Source organism: Kryptolebias marmoratus, linkage group LG8 (assembly GCF_001649575.2).
Source record: "Kryptolebias marmoratus isolate JLee-2015 linkage group LG8, ASM164957v2, whole genome shotgun sequence".
NCBI classification, from domain to species: Eukaryota; Metazoa; Chordata; class Actinopteri; order Cyprinodontiformes; family Rivulidae; genus Kryptolebias; species Kryptolebias marmoratus.
This window is the reverse complement of record NC_051437.1, coordinates 21,729,489-21,749,899: the sequence shown is the minus strand read 5'-3', so window position 1 is coordinate 21,749,899 and position 20,411 is coordinate 21,729,489. Positions and strand designations below refer to the sequence as shown.

Below are 20,411 nucleotides of genomic sequence, written 5' to 3'. Positions count from 1 at the left end.
TTTAAAAAAACGTAGAAAAAAATACAATAATTTGCAAATTATCTGAATATTAATCTTCCAGATTCAGTTACAGATCATATGCCGACCTCACTCCCACCTTTAAGCTTGCAGCCAAAAATCTGATGGTCAAGATAAACACTAAAGATCCGCTTCAGCTTCTTTCCAAACTACTGCTGCTAAGTTTTAAGGAGAGAGAATGAAGACAAATGGTGCCTTTGGACATGCAGTTTGATATAATTTTCGGTTTTCTTTTCGCATTTCTTGCCAGTTCAGGCATAGTCAGAAATGTGCTCATCTGGCAAAAAATCTGGATCCTCTCTGAAATCTGAGAGTGACTTTAGTTTAAATTGTGTGAAGTTAAATTGTATCTACAAAGACAAGAAAACCTCATATTTGCTGAACATGTATAAATTGTTTATTTGGCACATGTCTACTTCAAACTTTCTCATTTGAGCAACAGATATTCACAGGGTTACTGATAATTAGGGCTCACACTAACAGTAAAACCTTCCTCCTTTTGACTCAATACAAGCCAGTATCATTAACCTCCACCTTCAGGAAGGCTTCACCAGATGCAGACATGGAGGCACTGAGAATCACATAGTCCCCCTCATAAAAGAGGCTGGAGCTGTCAGCCTTCCCTCTCACGAAGTTACTTCCACTGCTCTTATACATGCTGTCGTACAGGCTGAAGTCACAGTCTTTTCCTTTGTCGAAGATTCCCACAGCCAACCAGTTGGAGTAAAGGAGCCTGTCGTATGGCACAGAGAACATGACCGCCATGATGTGGCTGTAGTCGTTCAAGTCTGCGTTGAAAAGGTCATAGGTGAAGACACCGACAGCTCCGGTTGCTGTACCCGTGGTCTTGTTGAAAAGAGCCTTGATGGCAGAGCAGGGGCCAACCATCGGAGGCAACGGGACTTCACAGAAACCGCTCTCAATGAACACCCTGAAAACAGAGATGCCTCTGATCAGGTATTTTAAGTATGTTTGCAGGAATAAAACATCCCTAAAGACATGGAAACAGTCTCAACACTTCTGCAGTCAAGTTAGTTCAGCTGTTTTACATTCCACTTGTTCAGTTTTTGAGGTTTTATTCAGCTACAAAAGTTTTTATTAAGGAATGTAAATGTTTCATTGTAAAAAATGATACAAGTTGAAAAGATCATGGCTTTATTTATTCAGCTGGGCTGAAAGTTTTTATTAAAACTTTTCCAAATGTACATTGAAATACTTTTTAGGAACTTCCATCACCTTTTAAAGTGTGTGGAAAGGTGTGTTCTTGCTGGAATCCAGGCTCCAACATTAACCTGTATCTTTCTTTCTGAACTGGCTCGTCTGAAGAAAGCTTTTATTTGGTGCTGAGACACTAAAAACTAGGAGTAGTTGCAAAACAGCCAAAAAACGGGGTAAGCTTGTGCAGAACAGACTGTGTTTCCAATTTGGAGTACTTCCTGTACTTCGTAAGGAGGACTGCATTCCAGTTAACCAAGGTATTTCTTTTAATCCATACAATTTGAAAAATGTGGATGTTAGAGATGCAGCTGCCAGGAAAAAGACAAAGAGGAAGGCCAAAGACGAGATCTATGGATGCAGTTAGAGAGGACATGGAGGTAGTTGGAGTGAGGACAGAGGACACAGAAGACAGAGTTAGATGGAGGAGGATGACTCGCTGTGGCGACCCTTGAAAAGGGAACAGCTGGAAGAAAAAGAAGAAGAAGATTTGTTTTCCTCTGCCTTTTGAAATATGTGAATTACTGCCATATACCCAGTTTGATTAAGATTGAACTTTTCTAACTTGCATGTGAACTGACAACTCCAAATTGTCCTTAGGTGTCAGTGAGAGCATGAATGGTTTGTCTCATTTGTCTCTATGTGTCCCTGTGTTGGACTTGTGACTTGTCCAGGGAGTACCCAGCTTCTCACACAGTGACTGCTTGAAAAAGGCAGCCTGTGATCCAGAAATGAAAAAGTGGGTAAAAAAATGGATGTACATTAATAATTTGTTTATCTTCTAGGGAACATTGCTCCACTGTGTATGGCTTGGAGTAATTGTTGTCCTTTTGAGAAGCTTTTATTCAGTAAAGTCTTTTTAACCTGATTGAAAATAAAGTTGACATTATCTGGCAGATGGAGCCTATAGTTTCAGTTCATCCTGGGTTTTGTATGTTAAGTATCATGTGGTCACAAGTATGAAAGGAAACATTAGCTTTTGTTGTTTTTTAGGAAACTTACTTCCAAGATAACAGAGATTTCATAAACTCCTATTTAGACGAATTTAAGACAGTAATGCAAACTGTACAATTCACCCATACTGATGCAGATTGGTGTTTAATTTAGCTGAACTTTATAATCCTATCTTCTTTTAAAGATCTTATGCAAAGAAAAAAAAAGCTCCAGTAAAAACTATAGAGAACTTTAAATCAGGTTCATCACTTTTTTTTTTTTTTTAGAAATCGATAAAACAACAAATCACCTTGGATTGGAGAGATAGTAGTTGTTTGTGTTGTTCCTTATCTCAACAGAGCAGTGGCGGAGAGGCATGGTGACGAGGACAGAGCGGCGGTAGAGACACGACGGTGGCTGTAAACAGAAATAAAAAAAAGAGATCAATATTTGACAAATGGAAATCAAGCTGTAATAAAACTGATAAATTTGTAATTTTCTTCCAGTGATTCCATGTGCTGATATTAAATATTTATATAACATGACTTTAGTAGCACTCTATAAAAGTCAGCTTGGGTCTCAGGACAATATATATAGTTATATTTTCTTATTATGAATTGTTTTAACTGGAGTAGAAAAATAAATATGACGACCCTCAGTTTACAACACAAATTCTATGCCATGTCAAAATAAAGTTGCATTGAACTGGTAAGAGTTTGTTTATAGGAAATTAAAGTCAATTACAGCCACCACAACTCAAGCTTTACCTGCTTTACAGAAGTGCTCACCTTTGTTGGATCAGCTCCGTTAAAAATAAGGCTGAAGTGACAGTTTGAGTTGACAGACTGTAGCTTCAGGTTTTTGAGCTGAACATGAAGTCCGAACCCCAGATGAGCTCCTCCCACGGCAGGTTTTATTGACTTCAGTAATCAGGACCTTTAGGTACCAGCTGACTTCCTCCTGATCTCATGCTCATGAGCTCTTCCTCCTCCACCTCTTTGTCACTTATCAGGACGCAGGGTTCGATCCGACTGATTCAATCAAGGCATGCTTCTGTTGAAACTTTTGCTTTGTAAACACTTTTGAAATTGATTTTTTTTTGGAGGATTTATATGGGGAAACATTGCCAGGAAGGCAGAAACACACTGGTTTGTTGTGTTTAAAGAATAATATAATAAAACATCTGTCTGGGTTGGCTTCAGTGGATCCACTGTAGGTGAGAATTTATTTCTGATCCATAATAATAATATAGTATAGCTGGACCTTATCTAGTGAATGTCTTTATTTTGCATAATCAACACGGAGTTCCTGTTAATCTCCCTTTTGTTGGTAATCTGTCAGTTTTAAAATCCATTTTAAGTTCTTGGTGTTAATTTTCAGGGCTTTGCATAGTCAGGCTATTCAGTATATTTGTGAAATGTTAAATTCTTATATGTCAACTCAGGCCCTCAGGACATTAACCAGAAATTATTAGCAGCTTCGAGCACCTGATTTAAAACCCAGGAGAATCACTTTTTTGTTTTTACTCTATTGAAAAGGTTCCTTTAAAATAAAACAGCTGAAGTCTTTGAGTCAGACAAATTTTTTTTTTGATCATTTGCCTCTTTGTTTTATTCTTTTTTATTGTATTGTATATTCCAATTTTTTTTATCTTATTTGTTTTGGGTCCTTTTTATTTTATTCTTTATTTTGTTCCGTTGTTTTGAAAGGTGCTTTATAAATTAATTTCTCTTACAGAATTTGTCATCTAAAGCAGCTGACAAAGAAGTGTTTATTCACCATTTCACCTTGGTGAGAAATCAAAGAAGTAGAGTCACTTTTTGTCAGTTCTCCAAAAAGCTGAAAGAAATATTTAAACTATATATCTGTTAAAAAGGCCTTTTAAGGTCCTAAAAGAGTGGAAAGTGCCTGTTGAAGATTTTTTTTCCAAATCTGCCACCTTGTGTTTGCCTAGCTGAAACCACTGCATTTTTCTCCATAATATAGTAAGAAGGTGAAAGACTGAAACATGAGACGTGATAAAGTTCACAGTCCAAACATTTTTTCGGTTTAGTAAACAGGCTCATATCTATCATGAGGAGGATTGTTTCAAGAGCAGAAACAGGCCTAAAACTCTCTAACACTCTAACACATCTGGAAGTTGTTTTTTAAAGACTGGCGAAGGATTTGGGGGAAAACAATGACAAAAATCTCAAAGTGAGGAAAATATTCTGGCAAACAGCTAAGAAACAGCAGATTATGAAATAAAGAAGAGGATGATTGGTTCGTGAAACACAGGCGACTCATTGTCCTCGTGACTGGCCTTCAAAACAGGAAGTCGTGTTGACTGTAACAACCAGCACACTTGGACTCCAGGGATCATGGATTGACTCAGACCTCTGAGTAAAGTGCAGCCGAGAAAACAGGATCAACCCGGTCACATTTATAATGATTCACACAAGCTGCTCATGTTGTATATAACGCTACTTAGGTCCTGACTAAACTACTGGATATATTTTAAAACATTTTTTTACCCTCTCTTTACATCTTTTTTAATTATCTGCACTAGTTTAACAACAGTGGAGCAAAAACAGATGTTAAGTCCCAAATCCCTATTGGGATAAAATAACATCAACATCCTTTTAAAGTGACATTTACATATGTTTCCCTAATTTGTTCAGAAATGAACTGTTTTGTTTTGATGCCTTTGGTTTTAATAGTGTTTTTCTCATCATGCATTATTTTTCTCTGTAGATGAAAGAAAGCAGTGTACACTTGCAGCAGTAAAGATTATTTCCTTTAGCTAAATGCATCAAAAGCATTGACTGAAATCTTATGCCTGTGGGGAGAAAACATGTGTTTATGGATGAGTTTATCGGTGAAAAGCAGACATTTCATCAATGTCATAGTTACACATAAAGAAATAGTTTAAACAACCTATCTTAGATATAACATGGAGAGGTATAATGTTCCAGACGGAGGTGGAATATTTTTGTAAATGTTTCAACCAATTCATCTTAAATGTATTATTTAAAGTGCAAAAATCCAGGACGTTTAGACCATCTTTATCATATGCATGCATGAGAGCAGCTTTCCTTGAATAATGAGTCATGGAGACACAGAGCTGCAGATGTTAAAATCCTCCTCGTAGGGAGAAATCTCTGAGGAGCCCCTGGTTCAGACTACTTTGAGTTTTCTGGATGATAGGCATCAGATTTAAAGAAGTTTGTCTTTGTTGACACTTAGTAATTATTATTCCTAAGTGTGCCACTTCATTTTTTAAGGAGACATTGTTTAAAGGCAAAACTTACTCTGATGAGAGATTCCCGGATCAGATTCCTCCCTCTTCTCTTTTTGCTTTTCCTTTTTCTTCTTTTTTTTTTCGTTTTCTTTGGGGTTTGTTAAACAACAATTATGGTGCATCAACGCCACCAACTGGTATGGAGAGTGGACCGGAAAGATGCTCAAAAATAAATAAATAAATAAACACAATACAAAATATAAATAAATAAATAACTGCATAAATAAACCGGTCAACTTTCTCAGCTGTGCAGGGAAGTGAGGCTCTGAGAGACAAGGCTATGGAAATTTTTGTTTTAAAGAATTTATCTGACTTGATGTTTTCAAACAATCCTTGTTTTTTAGCTGCTGACATTTTTAGCTAAGTATCTAAGGGGTTTTATCTGCTCTAAATAAATAAATAAATACATAGACCAAACCTCCATTTATCATCTAATTTTTTTTTTCAGAAGCAAACAAATGTCTTTCATGTCCAGTGAAAGTTACTGCCTATATTTTTTCTTTTTATATGCACATATGGGATAAAAGACACAGGAAATGTCAATTATAATTCAATAAAAGTCCCTGACTAGAAACACCAGCATTATATGTTTTTGGTTTTTTTTCACCAAAATCCCAAAATCTTTATTTATTGATTTAATTTCTTAAGTATATCATAATAAACATTCTGTTTTTGTTTAATATTGAGATGTGTTATGCAGAAAAATGGACTTTAATTTAACACTGGTTCTTCACACTGAGATATGGGAATCCTTGATATTACCAAATGTTCTCTCATGTTATTATTATTAGTAGTAGTTGTAGTATTACTATTATTACTATTATTTTGCTTTAGAGACTTTTTTACATTCAGTGCAGGATGTCAAAGATCATGAAATGATCTTAGAATCTGAGAAGCTGACACACAACCTGAAAATACCCATAATTACAAAAGCACCTCTGAAAAATAAATTCATGCAATGATATTTATTTTATTGAACAGGTGGATTTCATGCCTCCATCTCCTCTTCCTCCTCATCAAGCATTTGCGGGAAGTGGAAAAAGGGAAGGACGGCATTATTGGCCATGGTGCTGAGTCCATGCACCACACAGCAGCTGAGCGCGCTGCGGGAGATTTCCATGTTGCTGGCATCAGACCACCCGTTAGTTTTCTCGTCATAGTACTCGACTTCAGAGGCAGTGGTGGAGCCGTTGTATCCTCCCACGACGAAGAGGCAGTCGTCAATCACCGAGATGCCGAAGTTGCTTCGAGGGATCTTCATGGAGAGGACTGTGTCCCAGGTGTTGGTGGAGGGGCTGTAGGCCTCAGCTGTGGCCAAACGCCTCGATCCATCAAAACCACCAACCTAAAGTGGTGAATTTGATAAAAAAAGAAACACAATGAAAAAATGCTACTCACAGGATAATCATTTTAGAAATCAATTAAAAACTGAATTGAAACCCAAATTTAAGTAAATATAGTAATTAGTTTATCAAAACCAGTGTTAAATGATTTACAAAAGTAAATTTAAGTGTAAAACTTTAACATCTTTTTGTGTTTTTCTGACATTTTGGAGATTTTATTGTCATAAAACGATTGGGGTTTAATCATTCATAATAAAAATATCAAAATAAAAAAAATTATTTTTTAAAAATAAAGTTGTAGTTTTTGTTTTCATTGCTTCATTTTTATTTTTTAAAGGACACTTACGTATGTCTAAAACCTAAATTATTGCCTTTTTTGTCATTCAAGGTTAAAATAAGTAAATAAATACTACTTTTGTTTCCGAAGCTGTTTGGAATCTCACAAAAATTGCTTATAAAACTTAAAAACCAAACCTTTCAGGTTGTGATATACAATCAGAAAATTTTTGTGAGAAGAAGAAAACTGTCAACTATAAAAAAAATAAAAATGAAAACCTACTGCAAAGATTCGGTTTGCATAGGCGATGACCCCGACTCCACTGCGCATGCTGTTCATGGAGGTGATCAGCGTCCACTGGTCTGTGTTTGGGTTGTAACACTCAGCCGTAGACAGACACTGCCTCCCATTGAAGCCTCCACAGATGTACACCTACAGATCAACAAAAAGACGGTTTTGCACTAAGTAGGTGCTACAAAACAGCCATCTAATATTTTCTGTCTGATGTGTTTGATTAGGCTTTCAAAAACCAAACCAGCCACCTGTTGTAGTCAGATAGAGGAAAGTGTTATAGTTTACAGATCAAAGCTTAGATTATCTGATTAATTTCACCCACCCTGTTCTGAAGGGTTGCACTGCTGGCGTCACTCCTCTGCTCATGCATGGAAGCGATTAAAGTCCACTGGTTGCTTCTGGGCTCGTAGCGCTCAGCAGTTTCAAGTCTTGAGTGTCCATTGTAGCCTCCCATAGCATAGATGTACTCATCCATCACGGTTACGCTGACGAAGCAGCGGCTGGAGTGCATTGGAGACACCTCATGCCAGGTGTGAGTGGCCAGGTCAAACCTGTGAACGGTGCTGAACCGCTCAACGCTATCAAAGCCACCGACGCAATAAACCGATTTGTTGAGGAAGACAGCGCCATGGTAGGCCCGGCGAATGTGCTCAGGGTAGTCCATCCTGATCCAGAGGTCAGTGCGGGGATCGTACGCCTCGATGATATTGGTGGGGCTGCCGTCAGTCCAGCCTCCTACAGCCAACAGGATGGAAGAAGGCAGCCTTGGACGAGCAAAAGAGTGGCAGAGCAAAGACTTGGAAAAATTCTTGGACATGTGGTCTACGATCAGGTTCAAGGTCTCGAGGACAGTTGCTCGATACTCTGGACTCGACTTCACAAATTCGTTTTCGATCACATTTTTGATGATGTACTTTGGACTGATCAAAGCCAGCCTAACCTGCATGGAGACATGAAGGGATGAGATTAAAACAGAGCTTCACCAGTGTTTAGGCATAGTTACTCACACTTGCTTTGAATGCAAAACCATCACACTTCAGTAAATTAGTAATTGGCTTAAATGATAAACAGAAAAAAATCTGGAACTTCAATTGCTCCAACATTGCATATCCAGCTACCCTGATTTTCAAAACAAAGAGCTTATTAGAAGAACATGCAACATATGCAGAGAGAAAACATCTACCTCCACTGGTAATAGCTTCTTTACAAAACTCTGTTTACAAAACTTTGTTTCTGCTACTCAATCAGTCTAGTTTCAGTGTACATGGAAGTCTGTCCAGACTAAATGATGATGCAAAATAACATGATCCAGGTACTTACGTTGGATAAAAGCACACAGACGTATTCTTTACGTTCCTCAGGTGCAAAAGCAATCCATTTGAGGATGGCTTCATAAACCGTCTCCTCCTGCTTCACACTGAGCTGATCGCTCTGAACAATTTCATAAAGATGCTCTGTAGGGAGTGAAAGGAACTCCTCTGAGGTGGCAACAACCTCCTCAAAATGATTCAGTGTGAAGAGAAAGGCCTTTTCTCTCAGCCCAGGGTAGTAGTAGGTCTCTGCAAACAGCCAGATGCCGATGCAGTTCTGCGGGGACAGCTCCTGCTCTATGAAATCGCCGCAGGCTTCCAAAATTCCCATTATATTAAAGCGGTCTGCGGCTGTAAAAAGCTCCTGTGCATTGTCTTGCGTCACAGGGACAAAACCGGTGTAGGCAAACTCAACGATGACCTTCATCAGTTCTGCAGTCACACCGTGAATGTCGTAGATCTGACAGTCTGGGGTTGACCAGTGGCTGAACAGAGCCCTGCGGGACGACATGAGACAAAAACAAGCTGTTTAGACTGAAAATGAGCACACACATTAACAGAGCTGAGATAAAACAGAAACTGCATGCAGAAAAACACATTTTTACATTTGAGACAATGTTAAATTAAAGGCCAACCTTTCATGCCAGAGTTTATCTTGTATTGAGAAATGACTGACTTGTAGCTATTATGGTTAAAATAACGTTATGAGCAATCTCAAGTGATACTGAGTGACTTTGCACGATTTATTAGCGCTCAAAGTTTGTCTTGGGAAGGACTCTCAGTTACTACCACAATAAATTTTAGCTAAATATTTGTTAAGTTGACCAAGTTATGGCCATTTTTGTGTTTGCTAATATGGCTGAGCTTGAACAGAGCTGACGTCAAAAGATAATCAGTTGTAGATTGACATCTAAAGATTACTTTCCTTAAATTTAGTCATGAGGTTCATGAGATGTTTTGTGAAAACAAACACACACAGGAAGACACAAACCTTTTGATGGCAGGCAAAATTAACGTTACATAAGAGAAACACATATTTTGCACAGGAAAAGCATGAATTTGAAACAACACATTATCTTTACATATAGAAAGCAAAATTGTAGCTAACACCAAAAAGTAGCTAAATGTTTGCTAAATGCTAAAGGAGCAAAAGGCTAGCTAAAAGTAGGAAAGATTAGCTAAAAGCAGAAAAACACTGGCAAAAGGTTATCTAAAAATGGAAAAGAGGAAAAATAAATATGCAGACTGCAAAAAACATAAGAATAAAGAACTGAAAGACAGTTGTGTGAGTGATAATTCAGCATTTACACATTTGTTTTTAAATTAAATATTTAATTAGTTAAAGTTTTTGGAAAGACTTAAACATTTATTAAAGTTTTCTTTAAGTTGCTGTTTTCTTTCTAAACACTGAAACCATTAATGAAGCAAAGCGTTTAACCAGGAAGCCTTTTTGTCTCCTTATTAAGTAATTCAAAAATCAGGATGCATGTTTTTCCAACTCTGAAGGTATCTTTCAACTCCAAATCAAAATTTAGAGTTGAAAAGGCAATTCAGAGCACATATCTTTCTCAAGCCTTTCATTTATTATACATTGACAGACGTTGATATATACATTTTTTTTAAATTAGGCAGCATTTCACATCCAACCTCCAGTAACTAACTCACCTGAAGTAGGGGCTGCAGCTACACAGGATGACCTTGTGCACGTGAAATTCAACGCCGTCCACTCTGATCACCGCATCACACAGCTGCTTCCTCAGACGGAGCTCATTGTACACCGACATGTCCTCACTCATCTTCACACTGAAGTATAACACCCTTTTTATCCTACCCTGAATTCAACCTGTCCGGCTGACGCCTGCCTCAGTTATGAACAAATGCTGTGGAGTCACAAACCTTCTGGAACGGATCGTCTGTGACATCAGAGAAACCGTTTCCATCGACGGTAACTAAGTAACTTGAGCTACGTGCATAAGTTTGGTTACTTTAGGGTTTAGTTTGGTAATGTGAAGGCAAACACATGTGAACAAATGTCATAGCGTGGTTGTGTTAAAATACAACACAATTAGTCACTTTAGTGAAGTTCTGAGCACTTTTTCTTCTAAAGGCCTATATTTTATTTAAAAACAAACACCTTTACTATTAGTCACCATGGAGACCCTAAATAACAAAAAGCTTCCAAATGGTCTTTTTCTGCACCTGAGGCTTTACAGAAACACACACAGGATTTAACATGTTTTATCACCTGTGGTAAACTGTGATCACATGTGAACATGTTGAAAATGTTCCTTAATGTCTTAAGCATATAAATAAAGATCAATAAAGTATTTCTGAATGTTTCACATGTTAATTGTGTGAATGATTCAGCATTCACACTGACTGAGAAGCTACACCAGCACATTTATGCTGTTTTGTTTTTTTATTTTTTTGTACATTTCATGGCATCAAACTACTTTCATACACTTTGTGCCATTTTTTACCCATTCATAAATCAGAAGGGTTTGGGTTTTTGTAACTTTAGTTACAATTTCTTTTTTCCTATTAAAATACATTGAGATCTCTTCAGCTCCTTCATAAACAATGTTTTATAAATGTCTGTTTTTTATTTATTCATTTTAAATGATTTTTAGCTTGAAAATGGCAAAGTCAGCAGATGATTGAAATGCTGTTTCTGACGTTCAGGCTTCTTTTTACCCATTGTGTGTTTTTGTCAGGAGAGATGACTGACCTCTGCAGTCCCATCTCATGATAGGTGTGTGTGTGTGCGCACGTGCTGTCAGAAACAGCTGTAGTGATAAACGGCCCCAGCCATTTTTTTTGGCAGACAATCAAGTATTGTTTTTTGTTTGTTTTTGTTTTTTTCAAACAGACACACACACATAATTTGGAGAAAATATTATTTAACAAAATATTGGTTTAACACTGAATTTTGTTTACACACACAGCCCTTTGACAAACATAGGTGTACATAAGAACGGCCTCTCTGACCTTCACACATTGCCGATGTATTTTTACACTGCCATACTTTAATAATTACTCTGATTTCAGTAAGTTTATCCGAAACTAGCATTCTCTTCTAACATAAGACATTTTTTGTCCACACATTCTGCTGCTCATTGGATATTTTCTCTATTTCTGACCATTTCCTGTAAACCTTAAGGATGGTTGTGAGTAAAAATCCCAGATCAGAACTTCCTGAACGACACAGACGAGCCTGTTTGGCATCAAAACCCACGCCAGGCTCAAAGTGACTCAAACCCTCTTTCTTCTTCGTTCTGATCCTTGATTTGAACTTCAGCAAGCCTTCCACCTCCTCTAGAAGCCTAAATGCATTGATTTATTTCTTTTTGTGAAGGATAAAACATTTTATTGGCAAGTAAAATACCCCTTTATAGACTTGTTGAAATCAGAACATGTGTTTAAATGGTTCCAGTTTATTGGCATCCACTGAAATCATTTTTATAAAAGAAACACTACTTCTACAAGTAGCGTCCTGCTAGTACAGCATTACTCTAAAGAGAGGAACACATAACAAACAGCAGGTGGGTAAGAAAATATCTAAATATTATCAACAGGTCAGGGATTAAAATGTTGCCAGAGTCCTTCCTGGTGCACAGCAGTTCACTGGGGATCATTATGAAGTTCAAACATTTGTTTTTCAGCGATGACGCTTCATCTTGACCTCCAAATTTAACAAAAACTGAAGATGTTCGCCATCAACTTGTCTTTTAACGATGTTTCAAACAGGCGGGAGGCGCCACTCAGCTTACAAAAACAGAAACCTGAAATTATGTGATAAAATGTTATAGCTCTTTGCATTAAATGCATTTTCCTTGTCTGTGTACAGAAAACTAGAAATCATCTAAACAAAGCTTCAGAAAATCATCTTAAACTGAATAAATAACTTTAGAGATAAGTTAATATCTGAACTAAATTTTTAGAATAATGGATTCGTCATGTGGACTATTATTTCTCTACATTACCCAGAATAAAAATAAACGGTTAAAATAAGAGAATCTGTTTACATTTAATCATGTAGACTGGTAAACAGGGAGGACAGAGAAATCATTTTGTTATTACTGATCATTTTAGGACTTAAATACTGAGAATTAATAAGCACGGTTTTCTTAACACTTGACAATGTAAAAAACAAAAAAATCCTTGAGTTTATTTAAACCAGACTTAATTACTTTCAAATTCAGTTATGTAAAATAAAAAAGTATGAGAAAAAGTCATCCCTGATTATTTAGAATTTTTCTTTTTTGCTTTATGTCACTCAGGCCAACAAATAAAATATTGACCTCAGGAGTTTAAATTTTTCTTTTCCTAGAGATACAGACGAAACAATTTCTTTGAAAGGAAAAGCTGTCAATTTTTTGTCCAAATTTGATTTCTTTTTTTTTTGCAAAACTCAAAACACAGCACACCACAAAACATCATCAGCTTCATATTTCAGGAATCTGTCCAAACCAAAAGCGTGAAAACTGGAACGTTGAAATAATTTTCCAGATGTATTTGTCCCATAAATCCTGTTAATTTAGACCACTAAATGAATTTAGGATTTGTGTGGTGTAACAACTATCTAAACAAACAAACAAACAAAAAAGACAACATATGATGAACCCAGTGTGATCTTTTCCATGACTGTAGACACAGGAAAACACTAACGTGACAATGTATGCATAAGCAACTAAGTTTAAACCTAAAAAAAACTAATAGTATTATCTTCACAGTGCAACCATAACCACCAGCCCACCTTTGCTTATTTAATCGAAAAATGTATCACAGAGGAGGTCGCTTTTATTCAAACGCCAATTCCAGCACTTAAAAGAAAAATAAAAACAATCAGGAAACAAACTTCCAAGCTGGTGGAGTAGAATCCTTGGGGATCAGTGGAGTCTGAGAGAGTCTCTGTTCTCCTCTGCAGAGCATTTAGATTTGAACAAACCTTTTCCCAAGTCTCTTTCTTCTGCAACAGGTTTGAGTTAGCTTCTCTTCTGCGACAGGTTTGACCACATGAGCTCTCTGGCTGCAGACGCTGCAGGAAGCAGCTTTGCTAATAAAACACAGTACTGAGTTTGGCTGAGGAGGGCACAGCGGCAGTTTGGTTGGACTGCTAGCTTTCAGTCAGTGGAGAAGAGGTCCCCTGCAGACGGAAGAGGGGCCAGACCTCCGGTAACGTTGGGTAGAAGGGATAGATCCGGGAGACTCTGGATGTGGGACTTGAGCTCTTTTCTCACCTGAGTCACTCTCGCCAGTTTCTGCTTATACTCCTGCAGAACACAAGAATATCGCTCAGATATAAGCTGCTATTTACTGATCATTCCTGACAATCTGGAAATATGCACAGGCAGTAAATGTGTGGTAAAATATGGTTATGTTTATATATTTATATTTATTCTAAACAAAAACTTTGGGTTAAGTGTTGTAACAGGTTGAGCTGGACAAGAAAATAATCATCTGTCTTAGATCTTTACAAATGATGTTTGGGTAAATTTTCAAAATATTAGAATTTCACACCAACTGTATGAAGTAAACCTGACTAAATGTGCAAACAGAACTAGACTGGAATGAATAAAGTGACATTAAAACAGATTCAGAATGAGATCCTTCCATTAGATCATGGTCGGCTGTTCGCCTTACATCCAGTTTCTTCTCTCTTTCTGCTAGCGCCTCCTTCTGGCTGCTGATGTACTCAGTCAGCATACGAGCCAGCTGCCTGCGGTCCTCCAGCTCTGCAGCCAGTCGCCCGTTATACTCCGCCAGCAGCAAACAGGCCTCATCCACCGTTTTTGACAGTTTGTCTGCGGCCTCCTTGTCTAGATTGGAGCCAGAAGGGTTTGTTAAAAACACAGAACGCTTTTTACTCAGTTTGTTACAGTTTCAGTAAACTGAATGTTGTGTGATTTTTTTTAGCCATTTATTTGTTTAATGTTTTGTTTTTATTGCTCAGGAAGAATTGGTCTATAAAATATTTACCGAGGTCTCAACATGAACAACTGTATCATGTACAACATATTAAAGAATGGGCTATGATTCTTAAGTAGTTGTTACATGTAAATAAGCGTGAACAATTTATGCAACTATTGATTTGATAAGTGACAGTTTTCCACATCTACTAACAGACCACAAGGTGGCAGTAAGTTATTTACCACAGTGCCTTACAAACCAGGGAGGCTTTGTTGGTTCATCTGCTAAAAAAGGTTCATATTTTTGTTTAAACAAACATTTCAGTGCTTACTTTCTAATGTTTGCATGTACATTTTGTATTTACCCTTTTGCTTTTGACTAAAATTAAGAATTTTTAAAAACAAGCATGAAGTTTTACCCCCTTCAAATAAAAATAATGTATTTAATTCATACTTTTGTAACAACTGTGTGTGTGTGTGTGTGTGTGTGTGCGCTGTAAAAACAGATGTACAGATGTGAACTAACCTTGGTAAAGAGATAATAGATCATGACGGTGAAACANGGGGGGGGGAGAGATACAACAACACATCATGTTAAGGTTGACAAGAGGGCTACATAAAACATATAACATAAAGGTGCAAATAGTCTGAGTGCTCCTTCTCTTACCTGTGATCTTCTCCAGCAGGGAAACATCCTGGACTTCCTGAGGCAGCGAGGCAATCTTCTGACGAACGGCAGCGTCACCTGATGCGGCGTTCTCCAGGTCCTGAAGGGCTTTCACCAGCTCCTCCGTCTGGAAATGGGTCAGCATAAAACGGAAAGACAGAAAAAGTTAGTAGGTTAGGGAAGCATTAATCACAAATGTACACAAGAAGTGAAATGTTAGAGATAAACTGAGTAAAGGACTACGGTTAAGGCAGGTGGAAAAAAATAAATCTAACTCAGCAGTTGTACATTAACTTGAAATGTGAGTTTCAGCTCAGCAGTTTCAGAGCAGAGGGTAGAGATGTTATTCTTCTAATGCCATCAAAAAATAAATCTGAGCCATTGCTAGAGATCTGAAATGCTAAGTAGATGATCAAAAAAAACCTTTTTGATGATGGGCCTTTTTAATTAGGGTTTTAATGGATTCCCACTCAGATGGGGAGGGCTGAGGAGGGATTTGCATTTGATAAAAATCAGCAATCATGTTTATTCAACATAATCTTCTAAAACAAAAATATGTTTCAAATGAGAGCATTCTTACCAGCTGATTTGCAGAAATATCTGTGTTGTGAGGAGATGTGTGGTTTCTGTAGTCATCGTCATCATCGTCTTCATCTTCATGGATCTTCTGATAGCTTCGTTTCACAGCCTTCTTTTCTTCTGCATTGTCGAGTTTTGATTCAACGGAAGAGAGAAGCACCACGTTACACATATCATAAAACATGGTGAAGGAAGAAAAAAATGCTCACTGTTTCCCTCCTTTACAGAAGGGAATCACTGTTTGACAACATGTTCCTGCATTTAACACGAATCCCTTGAAGAAAGAAAAGCAGTCACCAAGTTAGCAATAAAAATGACAAATACAGGTGATGAGCAGCATAGTGAGTGAAGGGGAACACACTTCACAGAAGAAACATTTTATCTAAAACTACATCAGCAGGTAGGGTGAATGGTACTGTCTGATTTTATTTCTCTTTAGAATAAAATGCAATATAAACACATGTAACTACATTATTTATTTATAAGTTGTCTGACCTGAGGGTCTGGGGCTGTTCGAGTCTTCTATGGCCAGTTTGAGCTGCTGAATGAAGTCAGCTCTGTAGAGGCTTCGCTCCTTCCAGATGTTTAGCAGCCTCTCCATTTGCTTTTTACATCCATCATCTGCTTCACTGCAAAACAAAACACAAGTGGGAACAGAATAAATGTCAACAACGTCCAAACTTTGCATCACTTGGGTCTATTTCTACTACGAGTTAATCAAACGCTGATTATGATTATTCTAATCGCCTCTGTTGGTGTGTATTTTTGTGACCTTCTCTAATTTTATTTCTTTAATCCACACTTTGTTGTAAATAGTCAATACTGTAACATTGCGAGGGATGGCTTCACCATCAAAAGTTTTTTTTATGAAGCACGTGTATCACCAGCCGCCATACAAAGTGGGCATTCATGCAATTCCGTGTCTGTATGTTCGATTGCCTGTCTGTTAGTAAAATATCAAATGAATCAGTGTACGGACATCTACACTGATTACTATTTGGAGTTAATCTGATTCAAAATGGCCACCAGAGCTAACTGACTCTACTAAAAACAAATATGACTATAACTCAGTTTTACAGAGATTGAGATAAAATTTAGTAGTAGTGACTGATCATGCAAAGTCATTGTTTAAAACTTTGGTGTGCAAGATGGTGCGTTCTTTCAAAGAATGCTATTTTCACTTTATTTAAAAATCTACTCATTGTAATTATCTGCACAGAGTTGAGGGATTTACTGCAATTACATTTTTTAGAATTTGACAGCCCAAATAATTAAAAATCTGTCCCATATTAATGGGTCAATATTGGCATCAATAAATAGTTTATACAAAAAAACATCTAGCCTTCTTTAACTCACACACTTTCATTTCACAGATAGTGGACACATTTAAATTATACCTGGCTACATGGGAACAGGCATCCACGAGGACAGACTCAAAGTCTTTGGTGAACTCTGGTCCTTTCTTCTTGCTGTTCTGGATAACATCATTAGCTAGATACAGGAACGTCAACTTCCTGTTGCTTTTAGCTAGAAGAAAAAAAAAGACATTTAAATCATCAAATTTCTATGTTTAACTGGAAAGGTTTATTGTCACAATGCATTATCTATCTGCTGAATAATTACAGTCAGGGTGCCTGCTTTTATTTATCCATCCAATTTACTACATTTCCCATCAGGTTTTATAGCTGAAGCCATCGTCACAGGCAAGTTTTCTCAGACAGATAGTATCAGAAGAAAGACCTCTTCTTTTTAGGTAATAAGCATCTCATCCACTATCATACATCTAGATGATCTAGGTTTGATCGATGTGGCAAACTGAACAGTTGGCACAAAAAATTAGCTGACCATTTGTTGAGGTAAGGTTCCTTTATAACACGATATGTAGATACAGAACAACACACTTTTTATATAATGCACAACTCACATATTTGGAGAATTTGACCACCTCTAATTGTATCTATCTCTCACAAACTCTCAGGTCATTGGTGGGATTACTGTGCGACCATAATCCAATCATATGGCGCCAAAATAACCAACCTGTTTGTGTGATGACCAATGTAACTTTTACAGGTGTGCTTTGTACCGTTTCCAGCAAAAAACACAACAACATATAAAAAAAACCCCAACAATGTAGAAATGACTGGGCAGTGTTCAGAGGGAAAGTAGGAAAGGTTAAACGTTTATGAAAACAAAAGATAAAACAAAATGTTAATTTTTAAAGGTAACTTTTTTGACATTTTTGTAGGATTCATGGGTGAAAGAAACTAATTGTTGGGAGTTACATTTGTACTGAAAATAACATTTCAAGACAAAACAGATCCAATGCGTCACTTGGCATCACCATGGCAACCTGAACTCACAGCTGATGGACATTAAATATTCAGCAGCTTCTCAAACCTCTGCTGAATCTACAAAAGCTTTGATTCAGGTTAAACATTTCAGGAGTTAGCGAGGAAACAAGAGACGGGTCATATCAGCAATCCAGCTGCAACAAATTTAGTTATACTCTGAGAGCTTTTTGATGCAAAATAATAACAATAATTGAACAGAACCTCTTGTTTACAGCAGTCTGAGCACATTCTGTCACACATCATGTAGACAGAAACCTTCATATGAAACAGGGTCAAGAAGCAACAGCTGATAAACAATGAATGCATCTTTTTTCCTTTTACAATGCAAATTTACATATTCATGCACAAAGAGAATATTACTTTATCTTATCTTTTGTGTATATAAACATTGGAGGACACAGAAGGCAAAAGAGACACTTGCTCAAGAAGAAAACTTTACCTCAATAGATAGAAACTGTAGCTGATGTGACTTTAACCTCATTTAGTAAAATGTTTCCCCAAAAGCTATAGAACCGTGTGTGTTGTATCTTGTGCCTCACCTTTCTTGAGCTCTCGGTGCCACACTTTGACGATGAGGCCCGAGTGTTTGCGGTGGTGGATGATCCACAGAGACAGAGTCTGGACGCTCTGCTGCGAGCTGCTCAGCTCCAACAGCTTCTTTTCCAGGGCAGACTCGGAGAAGGACGACATTGCCGATCGGTTCTGGTGCGTCTGCTTCCACTACAACGGACCCCGACCTGCTCTAAAGCACCTAAGCTCCGAGCTATTTTGAAGAAACTCGCACCGTCATCAAAACTCAAGTTGTGTCGCTAAACTCGCAGACACGCAGCATTAAGACGGCTTTCTGCTGCCAACTACAGCTATGTCTGCAGCGTTATATAGTTCTTTACTAAACGAAGTGTTGACCCGACCTGCTGAACAAACCTTGAAGGATGTAGCAGCTGTTTCTTTGCTGACTGTTGTTTGTTTACAGCACCAGCTTATGTTAGCTACCCGAGCTAATCAGACATTTCTGCAGAGCAGCGCAGCCCTGAGCTCCTCCGTTCGTTAACCCGATGTAAAATAAACCCAAATGTCTACAGTAGTCCTCTTGAATGTGCCCCAGAATCAAGCGTATAAAAAAACAGCAAAGGGACTCACGGTTCAACTCACAAACTGATTTAGCTCTTCTTAACTTGGGGGGAAATATGTTTCAAAAAATGGCAGCTTACAATTTCGCCCCAACATGTGCGACGCGGAGTAATGACGTAAGCAAAACGGCGACATGTTATTCAACAAAATCCTTCAGTGTGGAAGTATGACCTATATGGCGATGCTCAGGTTTCAGTGAGCGTTTCATTGATAGTAATGTGTATTTTTAGTTTATTTGTCATTTTTGTCTGTTTATAAATGTTATGAACTTTACAGCTGATTTTGAAAAAGTCCAAAATACTTCAGATATAAACCTAACATTACTTAAAAAATATCAGTTTGCTCCATTTTTTTCCTTTCACTTTTTAATTTCTTTTGTCAAATATTTAATACAATTATTTTATCCCCCATCAATTGCTCTATGTTTGTGGTTCCCAACGTTGGTAACCCGTCTGTGGGTCATGAAGCACCACCTGAGTTATAGACACGAGTAGTCCATCCAACCAAAATTAATACCTTTATTATTACTAAAAATGTGTAAGTATGAGCAGTTATTACAGAAATAGTATACTGATAGTGTAAGATATATTTTGAGTGATGAATGGAAACCTGTAATGCATATCATTGATTATTCAGTTAGTGCTGTGTGACTGTGAGATTTATATTGGATACAAAAGTAATATGTAACAAAAAAAAAAGAAACTAAAAACCCAACATTTTTTAGTTGCATACAGAAGAAGGAAAAGAAAAAAATTTTTGCATTTCTTTCAAATAATTAGTATGATTTTGATGGAACCAACTTTTTTCACATTTTAAGACAAAACAATTTATTACAGTTGTTAAACTCAAAGTGTCTTCTTACTATTTCAAATATTTCACTGTCAGTTTTGATTAAATCATTAAATTACTTTCTTCAGCTGTTTTCTGTGACCCGGCTGGTCCAGTGAAACAGTAACTACATGTCTCATCTATTGGTTCTGTTGAAAAGAAGAATGCAAATATTTTTCCCCAAATCTTTGTGTTTAAACAGACAAACTCATTTTCATGGTCATTTGCCTCCATGAAATCGTAGCTGTCAAAATACACACTATTCCAGTCAAAACA

General features: G+C 37.3%; 3 protein-coding genes across 5 annotated transcripts; all 3 read right to left on the bottom strand.

The window, feature by feature from the left end:
* Positions 1-392: 392 nt before the first annotated feature.
* LOC108236737 (DELTA-sagatoxin-Srs1a) lies at positions 393-5,581 on the bottom strand. 3 transcript variants are annotated; one of them, XM_037977058.1, is made up of 3 exons: positions 5,457-5,581; positions 2,477-2,583; positions 393-949 (listed from the first exon to the last, which is right to left on the bottom strand). In XM_037977058.1, the coding sequence occupies exons 2-3, from the start codon at positions 2,542-2,544 to the stop codon at positions 523-525; spliced, it is 495 nt and encodes a 164-aa protein (XP_037832986.1). In that variant the 5' UTR covers positions 2,545-2,583; positions 5,457-5,581; the 3' UTR covers positions 393-522. The 3 variants fall into 3 exon arrangements, with proteins under 3 accessions (XP_037832986.1, XP_037832987.1, XP_017273104.1); XM_037977059.1 differs by lacking the exon at positions 5,457-5,581 and adding an exon at positions 2,934-3,093; XM_017417615.3 differs by lacking the exon at positions 5,457-5,581 and adding an exon at positions 2,955-3,093.
* An 849-nt stretch (positions 5,582-6,430) lies between these two features.
* Positions 6,431-10,471, bottom strand: LOC108236736 (kelch-like protein 10). The gene is made up of 5 exons (XM_017417614.2): positions 10,336-10,471; positions 8,681-9,167; positions 7,683-8,300; positions 7,349-7,498; positions 6,431-6,791 (listed from the first exon to the last, which is right to left on the bottom strand). The coding sequence occupies exons 1-5, from the start codon at positions 10,464-10,466 to the stop codon at positions 6,435-6,437; spliced, it is 1,743 nt and encodes a 580-aa protein (XP_017273103.2). The 5' UTR covers positions 10,467-10,471; the 3' UTR covers positions 6,431-6,434.
* A 1,617-nt stretch (positions 10,472-12,088) lies between these two features.
* rprd1b (regulation of nuclear pre-mRNA domain containing 1B) lies at positions 12,089-19,420 on the bottom strand. Its single transcript, XM_017417569.3, has 7 exons — positions 18,716-19,420; positions 17,223-17,352; positions 16,321-16,454; positions 15,827-15,945; positions 15,247-15,373; positions 14,314-14,489; positions 12,089-13,943 (listed from the first exon to the last, which is right to left on the bottom strand). Exons 1-7 carry the CDS (start codon positions 18,864-18,866, stop codon positions 13,794-13,796), a joined length of 987 nt encoding a protein of 328 aa, XP_017273058.1. The 5' UTR covers positions 18,867-19,420; the 3' UTR covers positions 12,089-13,793.
* Positions 19,421-20,411: the final 991 nt, after the last annotated feature.

Bases quoted from the DNA above. Each gene is read 5' to 3' on its own strand.
- LOC108236737 (XM_037977058.1), bottom strand. From the start codon at position 2,544: ATGCCTCTCCGCCACTGCTCTGTTGAGATAAGGAACAACACAAACAAC. The intron at 950-2,476 runs GTGATTTGTTGT...CTCTGTTTTCAG, and splicing joins TACTATCTCTCCAATCCAAG to GGTGTTCATTGAGAGCGGTT.
- LOC108236736 (XM_017417614.2), bottom strand. From the start codon at position 10,466: ATGAGTGAGGACATGTCGGTGTACAATGAGCTCCGTCTGAGGAAGCAG. The intron at 9,168-10,335 runs GTGAGTTAGTTA...GTCGTCCCGCAG, and splicing joins AGCTGCAGCCCCTACTTCAG to GGCTCTGTTCAGCCACTGGT. The intron at 8,301-8,680 runs GTAAGTACCTGG...GTCTCCATGCAG, and splicing joins TCTGTGTGCTTTTATCCAAC to GTTAGGCTGGCTTTGATCAG.
- rprd1b (XM_017417569.3), bottom strand. From the start codon at position 18,866: ATGTCGTCCTTCTCCGAGTCTGCCCTGGAAAAGAAGCTGTTGGAGCTG. The intron at 15,946-16,320 runs GTCAGACAACTT...TCGACAATGCAG, and splicing joins GAACAGCCCCAGACCCTCAG to AAGAAAAGAAGGCTGTGAAA. The intron at 15,374-15,826 runs GTAAGAATGCTC...ACCCATTTCCAG, and splicing joins ATATTTCTGCAAATCAGCTG to ACGGAGGAGCTGGTGAAAGC.